The sequence below is a fragment of the Notechis scutatus genome, chromosome 4, assembly GCF_049901735.1.
Source record: "Notechis scutatus isolate UNSWTSFEM ecotype Mainland chromosome 4, rNotScu1.2, whole genome shotgun sequence".
In the NCBI taxonomy this organism is placed as follows: Eukaryota; Metazoa; Chordata; class Lepidosauria; order Squamata; family Elapidae; genus Notechis; species Notechis scutatus.
This window is the reverse complement of record NC_142012.1, coordinates 12,827,142-12,842,913: the sequence shown is the minus strand read 5'-3', so window position 1 is coordinate 12,842,913 and position 15,772 is coordinate 12,827,142. Positions and strand designations below refer to the sequence as shown.

At 42.9% G+C, this 15,772-nt stretch overlaps 1 protein-coding gene across 1 annotated transcript in view; it reads left to right on the top strand.

Moving 5' to 3' along the window:
• Positions 1-15,772, top strand: part of HPSE (heparanase) — a 38,861-nt gene that overhangs the window by 19,220 nt on the left and 3,869 nt on the right. The window contains exons 4-10 of the mRNA XM_026687151.2: positions 1,102-1,275; positions 3,563-3,737; positions 4,433-4,480; positions 9,433-9,526; positions 10,728-10,834; positions 12,205-12,319; positions 14,393-14,511. Coding sequence (XP_026542936.2) covers positions 1,102-1,275; positions 3,563-3,737; positions 4,433-4,480; positions 9,433-9,526; positions 10,728-10,834; positions 12,205-12,319; positions 14,393-14,511 — 832 coding nt within the window. The remainder of the gene's footprint in view (positions 1-1,101; positions 1,276-3,562; positions 3,738-4,432; positions 4,481-9,432; positions 9,527-10,727; positions 10,835-12,204; positions 12,320-14,392; positions 14,512-15,772) is intronic.

The window sequence follows — 15,772 nt, the reverse complement described above, 5'->3', positions numbered from 1 at the left end:
GCATGCAACTGCAAGTAGATAAATAGGTACCATGTTAATGGGAACCTAACAGCGTTCAGTGCGTCTTTGATGTATAGTCACATCAGGGTTCCTCAAACTTTTTAAACAGGGCCAATTCATGATCCCTCAGACTGTTGGGGGCCGGACTGCTGGGTGGGTGTGGCTAGGTGGACATGTGACTGAGTGGGCGTGGCCAATTTAGCAGTCCATTAAAAAATACACACACATTAAACTTTAATTTGTTATGCTCCTGGGGGTGGAAAGCAGGTTAGTGAAGGGATGTGGCTGCCTTGGGGTGTGTATGAGGGACTTCTGTTTGTGTGTATGTCTCTCTCTCTCTCTCTCCCTCCCTCCCTCCTTCCCTCTTCTCCCCCCCCCTCTTTTTCTGGAGGCCAGGAAGGCCAAAAACGGGCCCATTTTTGGCCTCCCCAGCCTCCAGTACCACTCTACTACCCAAAAATGGGCCCGTTTTTGGCCTCCAGAAGGTGAGTAGGTGGGGCAATGGGCAGGGCAGTCTCATGGTCCTGTGCGGGCTGGATTAATGGCTTCGGCGGGCCATATTCGGCCTGTGGGCCATAGTTTGAGGATCCTGAGTCACATGGACCATGGAAATGTCTTCATGCAACGCTGGCTCCCTCGGTTAGGAAATGGAGATGAGCCGGACACAGCTCTAGGGGTCTTTACCACATCTGAAGACTGTGAATGTGCCAGTATAATAATATACATGTTGTTTTGATCCTGAAGGAGCCTTCCTGGGTCTTTAAACAGAATTTAAATTTGCAATAAAATGCTCTTTTGCATATATAATATTTGGAAATATTTCAGGACTAAAAACAGCATTTTTTAAAAAAATCACGGACATTTCATAGAAAAATCATAATAAGGCCATCGTTGTGGTGGAGTCCTTGTTAAAGAGGAGAAATTGTTCAAAGGGTGGATATTTCACCATGCAGGCAAAATACAGCATCACTTTCAAAATTCTGTAAAAATGAGAGGGGGGCGGGAATAAAAATGATTATCAAATTCATTGAATTGGTTTAGAGGATCTTCTGTGCACAAGTATCTTGAAATAACACGGCTTTATTTTCACTCTCTCAACAGGAAGTACACTGGATATTTTATACAACTTTGCAAATTGCAGTAATTTGCACCTGATTTTTGGTCTCAATGCCTTATTACGGAAAGGCCGAACCCAGTGGGACAGTTCAAATGCTCAGCAGATTCTAAATTATACCAATTCCCAGGATTACATCTTGTCTTGGGAACTCGGAAATGGTAGGTGTATGGGTTAGGGCAGGGATATCAAACTCGATTTAATTGAGGGCCGCATCAGGGTTGTGTTTGACCTTGGGGAGCCGGGAGCGTGGCGTGGCCGGAGGGGCATGGCCAGGGGGCATGGCCAGCTCGACGTCACTCATGGAGGCTCCGTTTTTGGCCATGACAGCTCGCTCAGGTTCCGCAGGGGTCTGCAGGAGGCGTTGTGGCCAAAAACAGCCTGGGCCGGTCATGCGCAGTCCTCCCGTGCTCTGTTTTCACTGGCAGAGGCACCCCAGGCCAGTCCTTCACTGTTTCTAGGGGCGGGCCCACAGGCCAGATCTAGCACCCTACGGGCCGGATCCAGTCCCCGGGCCTTGAGTTTGACACCCTTGGGTTAGGGATTTCATGAGCAAGTGTATTTAGGTAGTCCTCGACTTACAACCTGTCAGGGTTCCTGCAGTTACTCCAATTAAATCATGAGCCTCGAGCCACACTCCCAAAACTAAAGAGGATTTATTTGAAGCTACCATTCCACGTCCGGTACTAACCTGGATGTAGTCAACTCTGAGATACGTAATTCACTGTCACCCATGATCCTGCTTTTCCCCCCACCCCTCTGGGTGTATCATCCAACAAAAAACATCCATAGCCAAGAGTCATCAATCATGCTCTCCAACTAGATTTTTTTCTTGGCAGAAGCTTCAGCCATCTAATCAGCCTTTGAAGAAAATATGAATGGAATGTACTTTCGATTCCACACTGCCGCCTGCTCTTTGAAACTCCTCCCCACTTCTTTCTATTGTCAACTATAAAATGTGTATACAAAATGTTTCATGAGTTGACACAACTGTTCGTTTAGTGACCGAAGTTACATTGGCACTGAAAAAAGTGACTCGTGACTTTTTTCAGTTTATAAGAGTTTCCACTCTCATAACCTTTGCAGCAAACCCATGGTCACATGATCAAAATTAGGAAGCTTGGCAACTGGCATGTATTTATGACAGTTGGACTGTTCCTGGGATCATGTGATCACCATTTGTAATATTCCCATCTGGCTTCCAACAAGCAAAGTCAATGGGGGAAGACAGATTCACTTAACAACCAGTGTTTCACTTAATAACAATGGTTCGGTTTAACAGCTGTGGCAAGAAAACGTGAAATGGAATGCAATTCATTTACCCATGGAATGCCTTGCATAGCAATGGAAATTTTGGGCTCTGTTGTGGTCGGATCTCAAGGACTACTGGTCTTGATTTTGGGGAAAGGCAATGGACATCTTTATGTTAAGTCCAATACTGCCAAGCTATAAAACTGTGTTGCACATCAACACTTTTAACTCAACAATATTTGTGCATCCTTTTAAAAATAATAATAATATGGCACTACAGTTGGAGTGGAAACCTGCTACTTACCCAGTTTTAAAGAGTTGAATATGCATTTTGGATCAGCAGCAATCAAATTTGACACCATGAAAAACAAAAACATGAATGGGGTTGCCCAATATTCATATTTTTTGAAAGCCATACTTAAACAAAGCTAGAAATTGTGCTTTTCATAGCAAACATCAGCTGAAATGTTCTGAAATGTTCTAAACGTTCTTTGTAGTTTCCAAGTTTATCCATTAACTAGCTCGATACCCGTGCTTTCCTACGAACCAATGTGGTCGGGCTTAGTTTTGAGGGAGGAAAATAAGGGGGAATTTTTTTTGCCTCTGCCTACCACCATCCATCGGTATTTATCTGGCTAGCGTCCTGTCAGTTTGTGAGAGTTGAGGGCTGTTTGGAAACTGAAAGAGTATTTGCTGTGTAAGCAAGGAGACAGCAAGCAGCCTGGATGTGGCTTAGCTCAACTGTTCTGTACTAAAGCTGGTTGCTGCTCTGAAACTGAAACTCCTCTCCTCTGCTTGTGTTTTGCATTTGGAAGATATTTCTTTTCAGGTGGGGAGGGGGAGTAGAACTCCTTAGCATCAGAGCATGTTAATAATAATATACAAAATACTATACACTATACTAATGTTCTTATGGTCGCTTCGAAAAATCCTTTCTTAGTGAGCACCTAGAAGCCAAGAGGAACATACGTGCAAAATTTCAAGTTTGTAGGCTTTACGGTTCTGGAGATTTTGTGATGATGCGTGAGTGGTATTTTACTTTTATAGATATAGACTGGTTTTGATATTTTAGGTTCCATATTTGGGGTTGATTATTACCATTGTATAAACATTTAGAGAATTACCGTCAACGTGCTGGAGTTGGAATAGACATAAGCAAAGGTGGACAAATGCTTTTTTTATATATATTTTTTACAGAGCCTAACAGCTTTTTGCACAAGTCTGGAATAGAAGTCAGTGGCTACCAACTTGGTCAAGATTTTGTACAACTCCGGCAGCTTCTGAATAATTATATCCACTACAAAAATGCCAAAATCTATGGCCCTGACTTAGGAAGGTCAAGTCGGAAGCACAGTAAAATTTTGCTTAAAAGGTAAAATGAAAATATTTGGTGTTGTTGATGTGCTAAACAGCCAAACCAGGTGCAATATTTAATCATGGCTTGCTTAAGCTATTCTTTGCTGCTTTCATTGGGGTTTAGTTTCAAACTAGACCTTTTTTCTGTCTGTCAGTATAGGAAAAGGAGAAAAAAAACCCCAAATCTTTCCCCTTTTCTCTCTCCTTCACAGCTTAAAAATCTTCTTAGGGAACAGTGTTACTGTTTTTTAATAGTTTCAATTCCAGGGTACCTTATTTGTTGCTTTTGCTGTTTGACCCGGTCAACCAAAACTTTCTCTTCTTATCTTCCTCCTGCACATTCTTTTCTGATCGAGTTCTTCTTTGTGGTGGCCATTTCTGACCACTGCTGCAACCGCCTTCGGAAAAGGGAGTAATGGCCAGCTGGGGAGGAGAGATGCAGCTCTCCTCAACCCTGCAGGCAGTCTCCCCCCTCTTCACCACCTCTACGGGGTGGCTTAGCCCCAAAACCAGCCGGCTCAAGGCGCTCCAGCGGCGAGCACGGATTGAAGCCTCGCAGAGATGAAGTTTCGGTCTGTCGCTGAAGAACGTCTTTCCTTCTTCTCAGGGCTGTTTTTGATTAATACCTGATTTTTGCAACGGGTGGGGATTCCAAGACTGGTGACAGAGATTGTAAAAGGAAATGACTATCGAAATTGTCTTATTTTGCAGTTTTCTGAAGTCAGGAGGCAAAGTGCTTGATTCTGTCACATGGCATCAGTAAGTAAGTTCATATCTAGCAATTCAAGCATGATGATCTATTGGTTGAATGGGGAAGAGGGAAGGGTGACTCTGGTTTTTTTTTTTTGTTGTTGTTCATTTGTTTATTTAAGGGGAAATAGCATTGGGGAGACAGACAGGTTAAATTTAACATTTCACAATAGCATTTAGGCTTATATACCGCCCTGTAGCACTGTATAGCACTTTCTGGGCAGTTTGCAATGTGGAAGCATTATTTGCATATTGTTCCCAACAGTCTGAGTCCTCATTTTACTGACATTAGAAGGATGGAAGGCTGAGTCAACCTTGAGCCCTATGAGGATTGAACTTCAGGCTGTGGGTAAAATTTGCCTGCAATACTGCACTTAACCACCATACCACAACGACTCCTTACGCTAATTTAGATTTAGAATTAGAGTGTTTAGCCAGAGATTATGACTGACTGGGCAATTCTGAGTGTTGAAGTTCACACTTATTAAAGTGTGATTAGGATTGAGAAAATACACTATGTATGTCATGAATGAGTTTTAAAATACACTATGTATGTCATGAATGAGTAAGCTCTAATACTATTGGGAACAGATGGCAACTTGCAGCTGCCTCACTTCCATTCATACATTCAAAATATATATATATGTATATGTTCCCATATCTTTGTCAAACTTATTTTCAGAACACTAAGGGCCCACTGCTTCTGTGACACCATTCAAAGAAATGATCTAGCACGATTTCTTGTTTCCTTCATCTGTTTCTTCTAGGAATATTTATTATTACTAATTTCAAAAAAAAATCCTACATGAGCCAAAGCAGGCATAGAGACTCAAAAGGTAGCCACATATTCATCTGTCCATGCAAGCAGGTTGAATAACATTAATTCTTTCCAGGTCCCATCTTTAGAATTTTGTATGCAGGCTGGGGACTTCTGGGAATTGAAGTCCATATATCTTAAAGTTGCTAAAGTTGAAAAACGCTGCTCTCAAAAAAAAAAAAAAAAAATGAAACCTGACCAGAATCAGGTTTTCTGCTCTATCATTTATAAAATGGTTGGTTAGATCTATATCCTGCCTCTTCTCCGGGAGTTTAAGGTGATGTGCTTTAATATTCTCTCCTCCAGTTTTTCTTCACAATAATCTGAAGTAGATTGAGAGATTCTGATTCAAATCACCCAGTGAACTTTCATAGATGAGAATAGAGTCGACCCTTGGTCTAGCTCTATCATCTCCACGACCACAGAACACCATCTCTTGAACTTGTTACAATGCTGTAACAAACCTGGGACTGGAACAACTAATAACCAACAATACTAGACTTAACAACTGCCTCGATCTCATCTTCTGCAATAGTTTGAATTCAATTTACGGAATACAAATTAAAGAACCCTTTTCCAACAGTGACCACAGCATGATTGACTTTTGTCTCAACATATGTCCACACAAAAATCAACACAAATATGTGATCCCCAATTATAACTTCAAAAAAGGCAACTATGATCTTATAATCAACGATCTCTCATCCCTTGATTGGCAATTTCTATTCACTGGATGCAATACTGTTGAAGACCATTATAACATATTTTTGCTTGAAGTCAAAAGAGTCATCACACTATATGTACCAATAACAACTCCAAAAACCAGAAAAAAACAGATTACTCATAACAATAAGGAAGCTTCAATCCAAAAGGAGATCACTTTGGCGGAAGAACAAATCTGGTCACGTTGCCAACTTCAAAAGCCGATACAAAAATTTATGCCACCAGATAAAGACTGAATGCACCAATTATCACATTAAACAAGAGGAAAACCTTCTACGCACCAATTCCACTTGCGCTTTCTACAATTTTGTAAACAACAAACTAAAAGACTCAAGGTCCATCCCACCCCTGAAAGGACCTAATGGTAAAGACTGCAACGACGACACTATTAAAGCCAACCTCTTTAACATATTTGGCTCAGTATTTGTAAACAGCAATGGATCATGCCCAATATTTCCTAGTCGAACCACAGACAACTACAATGATCTAATAAATATCGATTTTACAGTAGACAATGTTGAAAAAGCACTACGCAATCTAAAATCTCTTATCTATTCGACCAGATGGAATATGTGCCTACTTCTAAGCATAATCTTTGAAAAATCTTTCAGGACCAGCTCCTTGCCAAAACTATGGTCATAAGCCACGGTCATCCCCATATTCAAAAAGGGAGACTCCAGCCTAGTTGAAAATTACAGGCCAATCTCCTTATGCTGCATCACCTGTAAAGTCATGGAATCAATTATTAACCAATCCATTATCCTCCACTTGGAGACAAACAACCTACTCTCTAATAAACAATTTGGTTTCAGAAAAAAACTATCCTGCAATCTGCAACTCTTACACTGCAAAAACATATGGACTACACAACTCGATCAGGGCAAAGCAATAGATGCAATCTACATAGACTTCTGTAAAGCCTTTGATTTAGTGGTACACGACAAACTACTCCTAAAACTAAAATCTTATGGTATCTGTGGACACCTGCATAACTGGATAGAAGCATTCCTGTCAAACAGACAATAAATGGTCAAATTGGGAGCGTCCTATCAAATTCTGTACCTATCAATAGTGGTGTCCCCCAAGGCAGTGTTCTAGGACCAACTCTCTTCATACTCTACATAAATGACCTCTGTGATCATATCAAGAGCAACTGTGTTCTCTTCGCTGATGATGTAAAGCTATTCAACACCACAGACAATACTGCTACCCTTCAAAAAGACCTCAACTATGTATCAGAATGGTCAAACAAATGGCAACTTCAAATCTCAACAAACAAATGCTCTGTCTTACATATTGGCAAAAAAAATCAGAAAATAAAATACAGGCCGAATAGTCAAGATCTTGTTGATGATCCAAACTCTGTCAAGGACCTTGGAGTACTCATCTCTAATGATCTAAGTGCTAGAGCCCACTGTAACTACATAGCCAAAAAGGCATTAAGAGTTGTTAACCTAATCTTACATAGCTTTTTCTCTGGTAATATTACACTACTAACTAGAGCATACAAAACATTTGCTAGACCAATACTCGAATACAGCTCATCAGTCTGGAACCCGCATTACATATCTGATATTAATACAGTTGAGAAAGTCCAGAGATATTTCACAAGAAGAGTTCTCCACTCCTCTACTTGTTGCAGAATACCTTATGCCACCAGACTTGAAATTCTAGACCTAGAAAACCTAGAACTATGCCGCCTTTGGTTCGATCTAAGTATAGTATATAAAATCATACATTGCAATGTCCCACCTGTCAATGAATACTTCAGCTTCAACCATAACAACACAAGAGCAAACAATAGATACAAACTCAAGGTTAATCACACCAAACTAGATTGCAGGAAATACGACTTTAACAACAGAGTGATCAATGTCTGGAATACTCTACCTGACTCTGTGGTTTCTTCCCCAAACCCCAAAAACTTTAACCTTAGACTTTCTACTATTGACCTCACCCCTTTCCTAAGAGGTCTGTAGGGGGCATAAGCGCACCAACGTGCCTACCGTCCCTGTCCTATTGTTTTATTTTTCTTATATGTATCCATGTATTAATAACTATGTTTTTACTTATACCTATTATCTTGTAAGCAATTGACAAACCAAATAAAATAAAATAAAAAACTCTCGTATATTCATGGTGGTGCATTGGTTAAAATGTAGTATTGCAGGCAAACTCCCCCTGCAGTAGTTCAATCCTGATGGGGCTCAAGCCTTCTATCCTTTGAAGGTCGGTAAAATGAGGACCCAGATTGTTGGGGGCAATATGCTGACATAATAAACTGCTCAGAGAGTGCTGTAAAGCAGTGGCCCCCAACCTTTTTTGTGCCACGGCCCGGTACCGGCATCACAAAATGATCCGCAGCCCGATACCGGCATCAGCACATATGACAAGGCAAGGCGAGCCGAGCGACCGGCCAGCCAGCTCACCCCCGCTTCTCGCCACCTTCAACTCCTCCTTTGTACCTTTGTCGATGGGCTTTGGGACGGCTTTGGGACGGTCGCTCGGCTCGCCTTGCCTTGGGTGCTGAAAGAATCCTCGCGCCTTAGCTTCATTCGAAGCTGCCGCCCCCCTTCGATGAAACTAAGGCGCAAGGATTCCTTCAGGACCCAAACGCTGCTTTCCAACCGGAAAAGCTCACCCGGAAGCACTTTCTCATTGAAACAAGATGGCGGCGCCCAGCAAACCTGCGGCCTGGTAGAAAATGTTCCACGGACCGGTACTGGTCCGGGGCCCGGTGGTTGGGGACCCCTGCTGTAAAGCACTCTGGGGCGGTATATAAGTCTAAGTGCTATCGCTATTGCTATGTTGGCTAGGGTTTATGAAAATTGTGTTGCCAAACATCTAGAACAGGGCTGTCAAACTCAAGGCCCAGGTGCCAGATCCAGCCCACAGGGTGCTTAGATCTGGCCCACAGGGCCGCCTTGGAAACAGCGAAGGACTGCCCGTGGCGCTACTGCCAATGAAAACTGAGCTCAGAGAGGCTGCGCAAGCCCCCCCTAGGCTCCGGTTTTGACCACAACGGCCTCCTGCAGCCCTCAGCCAGACAAAATGGAGGCCCGGGGAGGCCGAGTGCTCCATTTTCGCTGGCAGAGGGCTGCAGGAGGCCATCGCGGTTGAAAACAGAGCCTCGATGAGTGACTTAGAGCTGGCCATGCCATACTTTGGCCATACTCTCCCCTGTCTTCCTGAGATCAAACACAACCCTGATGCAGCCCTCAATGAAATTGAGTTTGACACCCACTGATCTAGAAGAATGGAAGATTTGGGAAATCTAGTTTAAGACTATTTCATTTCATTGCTTTTCTGAAAACTCTAGTCTACACTAAATATAATTTCTATGTCTCCTGGAGATAGTATACTTGAGTATAAATGAAGACCTGTGGACATTAGTCCTCAGCAGTGTCTTGATTTGTTGCAGTTACTACATTAATGGACGAACTGCCACAAGAGAGGATTTCCTGAATCCAGATATATTGGATAGCTTCAAGACCAATGCAGAGGAAGTGCTTGAGGTAAGCAGCATCTTAGCAATGCGGCAAAACAAATTGCAAGGTGATTGTGTAGAATATATCCCAATCAGAGAAGCATTTTATGGGGAAATACACCAGGGAGTCCTGCTTATTCTGATGACCTCCGGATATGCAGGTAGTCCTTGACTTAAAACTATTTGTTTAGTGACCATTCAAAATTACAATGGCACCGAAAAAAGGTGATTCATGGCCGTTTTTCATCCTTACAACCATTACATGAGCCATGGTGGTGCAGTGGTCAGAGTGCAGCACTTCAGGCTACTTCTGCTGACTGCCGCCCTGCCTGCAATTTGGCAGTTCGAATCTCACCAGGCTCAAGGTTGGCTCAGCCTTCCATCCTTCCCAGATGGGTAAAATGAGGACCCAGATTGTTGGGGGCAATAGGCTGATTCCGTAAACTGCTTACAGAGGGCTATAAGGCACTGTGAAGCAGTATATAAATCTAAGTGCTATTGCTATAGCATCCTCATGATCACGTGATCAAAATGCGGACACTTGGCACCTGACTCATATTTATGACATTTGCAGTATCCTGGGGGGGTGTCATGTGATCTCCTTTTGTCATGTGACCCCCCCTTTTGTAACGTGATCCCCTTCTGATAAGCAAAGTCAATGGAGAAGCTAGATTCACGTAACAACCATGTTACTAGCTTAACAATTGCAGTGATTCACTTAACCACTGTGGCAAGAAAGGTTGTAAAATGGGGCAAAATTCGCTTAACAAATGTCTTGCTTAGCAATGGAAATTTTGGGCTCAGTTCTAGTTGTAAGTCAAGGACTGCCTGTACTCGGCTTACAACTTCCAAGAGCACTGCTAAGTAAGAACTCTTGAAGCTGTAGCTCAGGTAGTTCTGAAAATTAGAAGGTTGAGGAAGACTTTACTACAATGTCTTACAATATATGAAATGGTTGTAGAAGTATCAACAATTTCTGTGTATCACACATGCTTTGTCTAACAAAACCCCTAAAACTTAGTTCATGCATTCCTTTCTGTATCATCTCCTCCTCCTCCTCCTCCTCCTCCTCCCTCCTCCTCCTCCTCCTCCTCCTCTTCTTCTTCTCCTTCCCCCTCCTCCTCCTCCTCCTCCTCCTCCTCCTCCTCTTCTCCTTCTCCTCTTCTCCTTCTCCTCCTCCTCCCCCCCCCTCCCCTCCTCCTCCTCCTCCTTTTCAAAATATCCTTTAGATTGTGAATAGCACAGTACCAGACAAGAGGGTGTGGCTGGGAGAAACAAGTTCAGCCTTTGGAGGTGGAACACCTACTTTATCGAATGCGTACATTGCTGGTTTTATGTAAGTACTATGCTTCTGGCTTAAAAGAAGCATCTCTTATCTCTAATTCCTAATATCACCTAGAAAATTATGTTGGCCAATATATGGTAGTAGCAAGTCTTCATTGACCAGATGGAAAGATATTGTTATGATCTCTGAGGAACATCAACACCTAATCATCAGACATATAGAGGACATGTATATTTATCATGATGACATGTGACCAAGTATAAGAAGGCCATTTTTCTACATCTGTAAAATGCCTCCCCTCCCACAAAAAGCCTGTTTCTATTCATCTGAAGTTTGATGTACAATTATACCATCTTTCAAGTTACACTTTGCTTCAGATTGTCATATATTTAAAGAGTTCTGTGAAACTCCATACAGTTAGGAAAGATGGGGTTGCTGATCACAATAAAGGTCAAACACTTAAGAATCAACTCCTTGAAGTCCTTCTGCTTCTCTCAACAGCTATTGGATCTGGGCTGAAAAAAATGCATTACCACTGAAGGGCAAGGAATATAATTTTCTATCTCTGCTTGCTGCCATCCAATTATTGTCCAGTGTTTTGCAGCCCCCACATTATTACTTATGTATCTCAGATACCATTACAATATGGTCAGTTACATCAGTGATCCCCAACCTTTTTACGCCGCGGCCCGGTACTGGCATCAGCTGGCGCCACCATCTTTTTGATGAAAAAGTGCTTCCGGTGACCTCACGGAAGCACTTTTCATCAAAAAGATGGTGCGCATCAGTGACTTTCGATGAGCTTTTCCGGGTAGAAATGGCTTTCTACCCGAAAAGCTCACCGGAAGCACTTTTTCATCAAAAAGATGGCGGCGCCCAGCAAGCCAGCGGCCCGGTAGGAGTTGTTCCGCAGCCCAGTACCGGTCCGCGGATCGGTGGTTGGGGACCCCTGAGTTACATCATGGTGATTAAACAATATCTAGAATAAACCTTTAATTCTGGTAAATGATTCAAGAATACCAGTTTAATTATATTGTTCTAGTTTTTTGGAAGCTATTTCTCTAAAACATCTTTCCGCTGTAGTTACAACAGTCCCATATCCCTTCATCTGAATTACCTTAAAACTATTTGAGTGAAAGATTTGTGCATTATTATTATTATTATATTCATTAAACATGAAACTCAGTCAACTGAACATTTAAAAATGTATCACAGATATCATTGACTGGCACTGATGGTTGATACGGGTTGCTGCCAGCATCCTAGGTAGAAGAACCCAAGTGTACTCGATGTTTCGAGTAGCGCAGTTTTTTGCCATTCCGCTGGTGTTGTTGCAGAAAGTTGCAATTTCTTATTTGGGGATTGCAGCTAAGGCACCTAACGATGCTATCTTTGATTCCTTATTATTATTATCTTGGCAGGTGGCTGGACAAGCTTGGACTGTCAGCCCAACTGGGCATTGATTTAGTGATGAGGCAGGTCTTGTATGGAGCAGGAAACTACCAACTGGTGGACGCCAACTTTGAACCTTTGCCAGTACGTAATCAACGGCATTAGTAGTTGGACATTAGTAAACCATTTGCCACAATAGCCCTGTATTATCTATTTTGTAGATATTCGGTCTTTCAATTCACTCCACTTTGACCTTGGGATCTTTATATGCAAAGTGTGTATTCAGCCATGAAGCCATATCTTCTCCCCTTCAGATGGATTCACGTTTCTTATGAATTTAGGTTGTACTTGCTGGCTTAACAAAATACCATTCAAGTCTCTCCATAACACAATGCTTCTGTTTCAAAGGAATGACCACGGAAACAGGCATCATCTAATAGTGATGAAGTAGTGATCCATGATTAACAGAATCAATCTAGATATAGCTGAATGAGTCTAGGTAGCTCAATTTATTTACAGCCAGAATGAGGGTGCAGTACTACACATTTTATCCTATTATGTTGTAGAAACCCACTTGGTATATTTCCAAAAGCAAGACCATTTAATGCAGGGGTGTGAAACTCAAGGCCCGTGGGCTGGATCTGGCCTGCATGGTGCTTAAATCTGGCTGTTTGCCGCCCTACAAACAGCGAAGGACCAGCCCACAGTGCTTCTGCCAGTGAAATGGAGCTCGGAAGGGCAACACATGGTCCTCCCAAGATCCGTTTTCAGCCACGATGGCCTCCTGTAACCCTCTGCCAGTGAAAACAGTGCTCAGGGAGGCTGCATGTGGCCCGCCCAGGCTCCATTTTCAACCACAACGGCCTCCTGCAGACCTCTGCCAGCGAAAACAGAGACCTGGAGGGCTGTGTACGGCCCTCCCTAGCTCCGTTTTCCCTGGCAGAGGGCTGCAGGAGGCTGTCGGGACCAAAAACAGAACCTCGATGAGTGACGTTGAGCTCGCCACACCCACTCTGGCCATGCCCTCTGACCCCCTGAGATGAAACACAATGAAATCGAGTTTGACACCCCTGACTTAGTGCTAAACAAATACAACAAGATGCAGAAGGTAGAAAGTGAGGGTTGGGGTGAGTGGGAAAGTTTTTCTGCAGAAGAGTTGACTTGCCAAGGAGATCTACCAACTAGCTCAAAAGTAGATCACCTGCTTTACAGGCAGCTCTAGATTCAATCCAAACATCTTCAGTTAAGGTTTGGAGAGATTCTTTCCTGAAACCATGGTGAACCGTGGTAGCATCCCCGCCAATGTGGAATTCCAGAATTCCAGGCCTAGGTAGATGAAGTTCCATCTAGAACACCTATCTAGAAAACCTGAAGTTGAGGAAGATTTGCATTGACGGTCCTGAAACAAACTGAATATTTACAGCTAAATCTCATATGATTGTATGGAAATGCAGGATTGGAAAAAAAAACCTCACTTGTGGTACTAGCCACTAAGCATTTATGGCATTATCCCAACTTGTAGAAAACTGGAATAACATTTTCCTTTTCAGTGGTTGAGCATTTACTGGGTTGGTGTGATTTTTCCAGAGTTGAAGGACTTTCCTTGCCAGACTTTTCTCGTCTGATCAGCTAAAAACACACATGCTTTTAAAAAGTACACGTGCTAATCCTCTTTATGTGGAGTTGGATGTGAGCTAATGAGTCTGGTCTCTGAACTATCCCCTTTTATTCCTTTGTATCTTCCATAGCTCTCAAGTTACTCTTTTAAGACAATGGTTCATAAAATAATGTCTCACCTTTCTTTAACTTGTTCTTTTTTAACAGTTTATATATTTTCACATTACATACATAAGTGAACATTGTCTGGATCAATTTATTTATACTTAGTAATATTTTCCCATTCCTAATTTCTACCTCTGCTATCCAACCATTTATAAAACAAGTACTGTAGTCCCATGTTCGAAAATGTATCTTCTTTTTCTTTTGTTTTTAGTATCAATCTGTCCATTTCTGCACGATCTAATTTTTTTTAATTACATCATCCTCCGTGTTTCCTCATTTTTCCCACTACTATGCAAATACAATTCTTGTTGATGTCAAAACATGTAATATTAAATACAGGCACAATACCTGAAAAGTATGATAAAGGAAACCTTTAAATTGTTCTTTTATGAGAGGTCCTATATCAATGCTGTCTTTTTTTTAAACACCTTGTAGGACTATTGGCTGTCCCTGTTGTACAAGAAACTGGTAGGCTCCACCGTTTTACATGTTGCTGTAACAGGAGTAGATCCAAAGAAGCTTCGAGTGTATCTTCACTGTACAAATACATACCAGTAAGCATTCAGTGCAACAGCTAGTCTGCTTTGAAGTCCTCCAAGACTGTGGTTTTACCTAAGTGGATATGTTCAGGTTTTGTCATGCCCCTGTTGGAGTCTGACTCTGAGGGAGAGATGGAACAGCTTGACAGGGAGTGGGAGTGTGGCTCCGGTGGTTGTAGAGGAAACTAGGGAAGGGCACAGGCCAGATGGGCATTCAGAGGAAGACCCAGGAGGAGCGGATAAGGGAGAAACGTGAGTGGCGTGGTCCACGGGGGAGGAAGGGGCCCTGATCCCCTTCATGGGATGCAGATGGGAGGACTGGTTAAAAGGACAAACTCTGCATGGCAAAGGTGCTGGAAGCAAAGCGGGCGTTCTTGTCAGACCTTGTCTGTATTTTGGCTTCCTCCCAATTGTGGTTGCTGCATTATCTGGTAGAAGTCTACAATTAATCATCCTTGCCTGCCGCAGTAATTCCTTCAGTGTGGTTTGTGTTGGGTTTTTTGTTTTGAATTAACTTTACTTTGGGTGCGGACTGTATTTATTCCCTCCGTAAACTGTTTTCTTTAAGAGTTTTGTGTCATATCCCGGGTCATCCACAGATTTACCTGCCAGAGTCTGTGCCCTAGCCTGCCATTCCTACTGAGGATAGCACTACCCAACACCCGGGAATATATTTGAATGAGTTGAGGGTAAAGGGGGATCCAGAATGAATGGATGAAAAGGAAAATTCTGACTGTGCAGAGGCCCTAACCGTTTTGTCCGTTCTGCACAAAGAAATGGCCAGTGATGAACCGTCAATTGCTTTGTGTGGGTGCATAAAGCAAGTTTCACATTGTTTTCCTCCTGAGTTCCTGTAAATGAGAGTTGAGCAACTCTGCTCGGTGGTCGGAGGTTGGCCAGATCCCAACTGTTCTGACCCAGCTCCCCAAACACGAGAAAACCTCTAAAGATTCCTTTATTAAGAGTGCCAGCAGACCCGGCAAAACATTTCTCTCTCACCGCAGACTATCCGTCCATCCGGAAGATGATTAGTTGTCTATCACACCGATTCATCTCTGCCCCTTGCCTTTTATCCCCAGAGCTAGGGTGGGGCTTTGCTAGCAGCGGTGGCTCTTCCTTCCCCAGGATCGATCAGCCCACGGATTTCCACGGCTCTCCTCTCCTCTCCTCTGCCTTCTGCGCAGCCACGCGTCAGGCCCTGGACCCAGCTGTTCCCCCTCTTCTTCATCAGCCACCTCCAGACTTGGGGGCTGTTGACTGTCCATCTGAAGGCTGA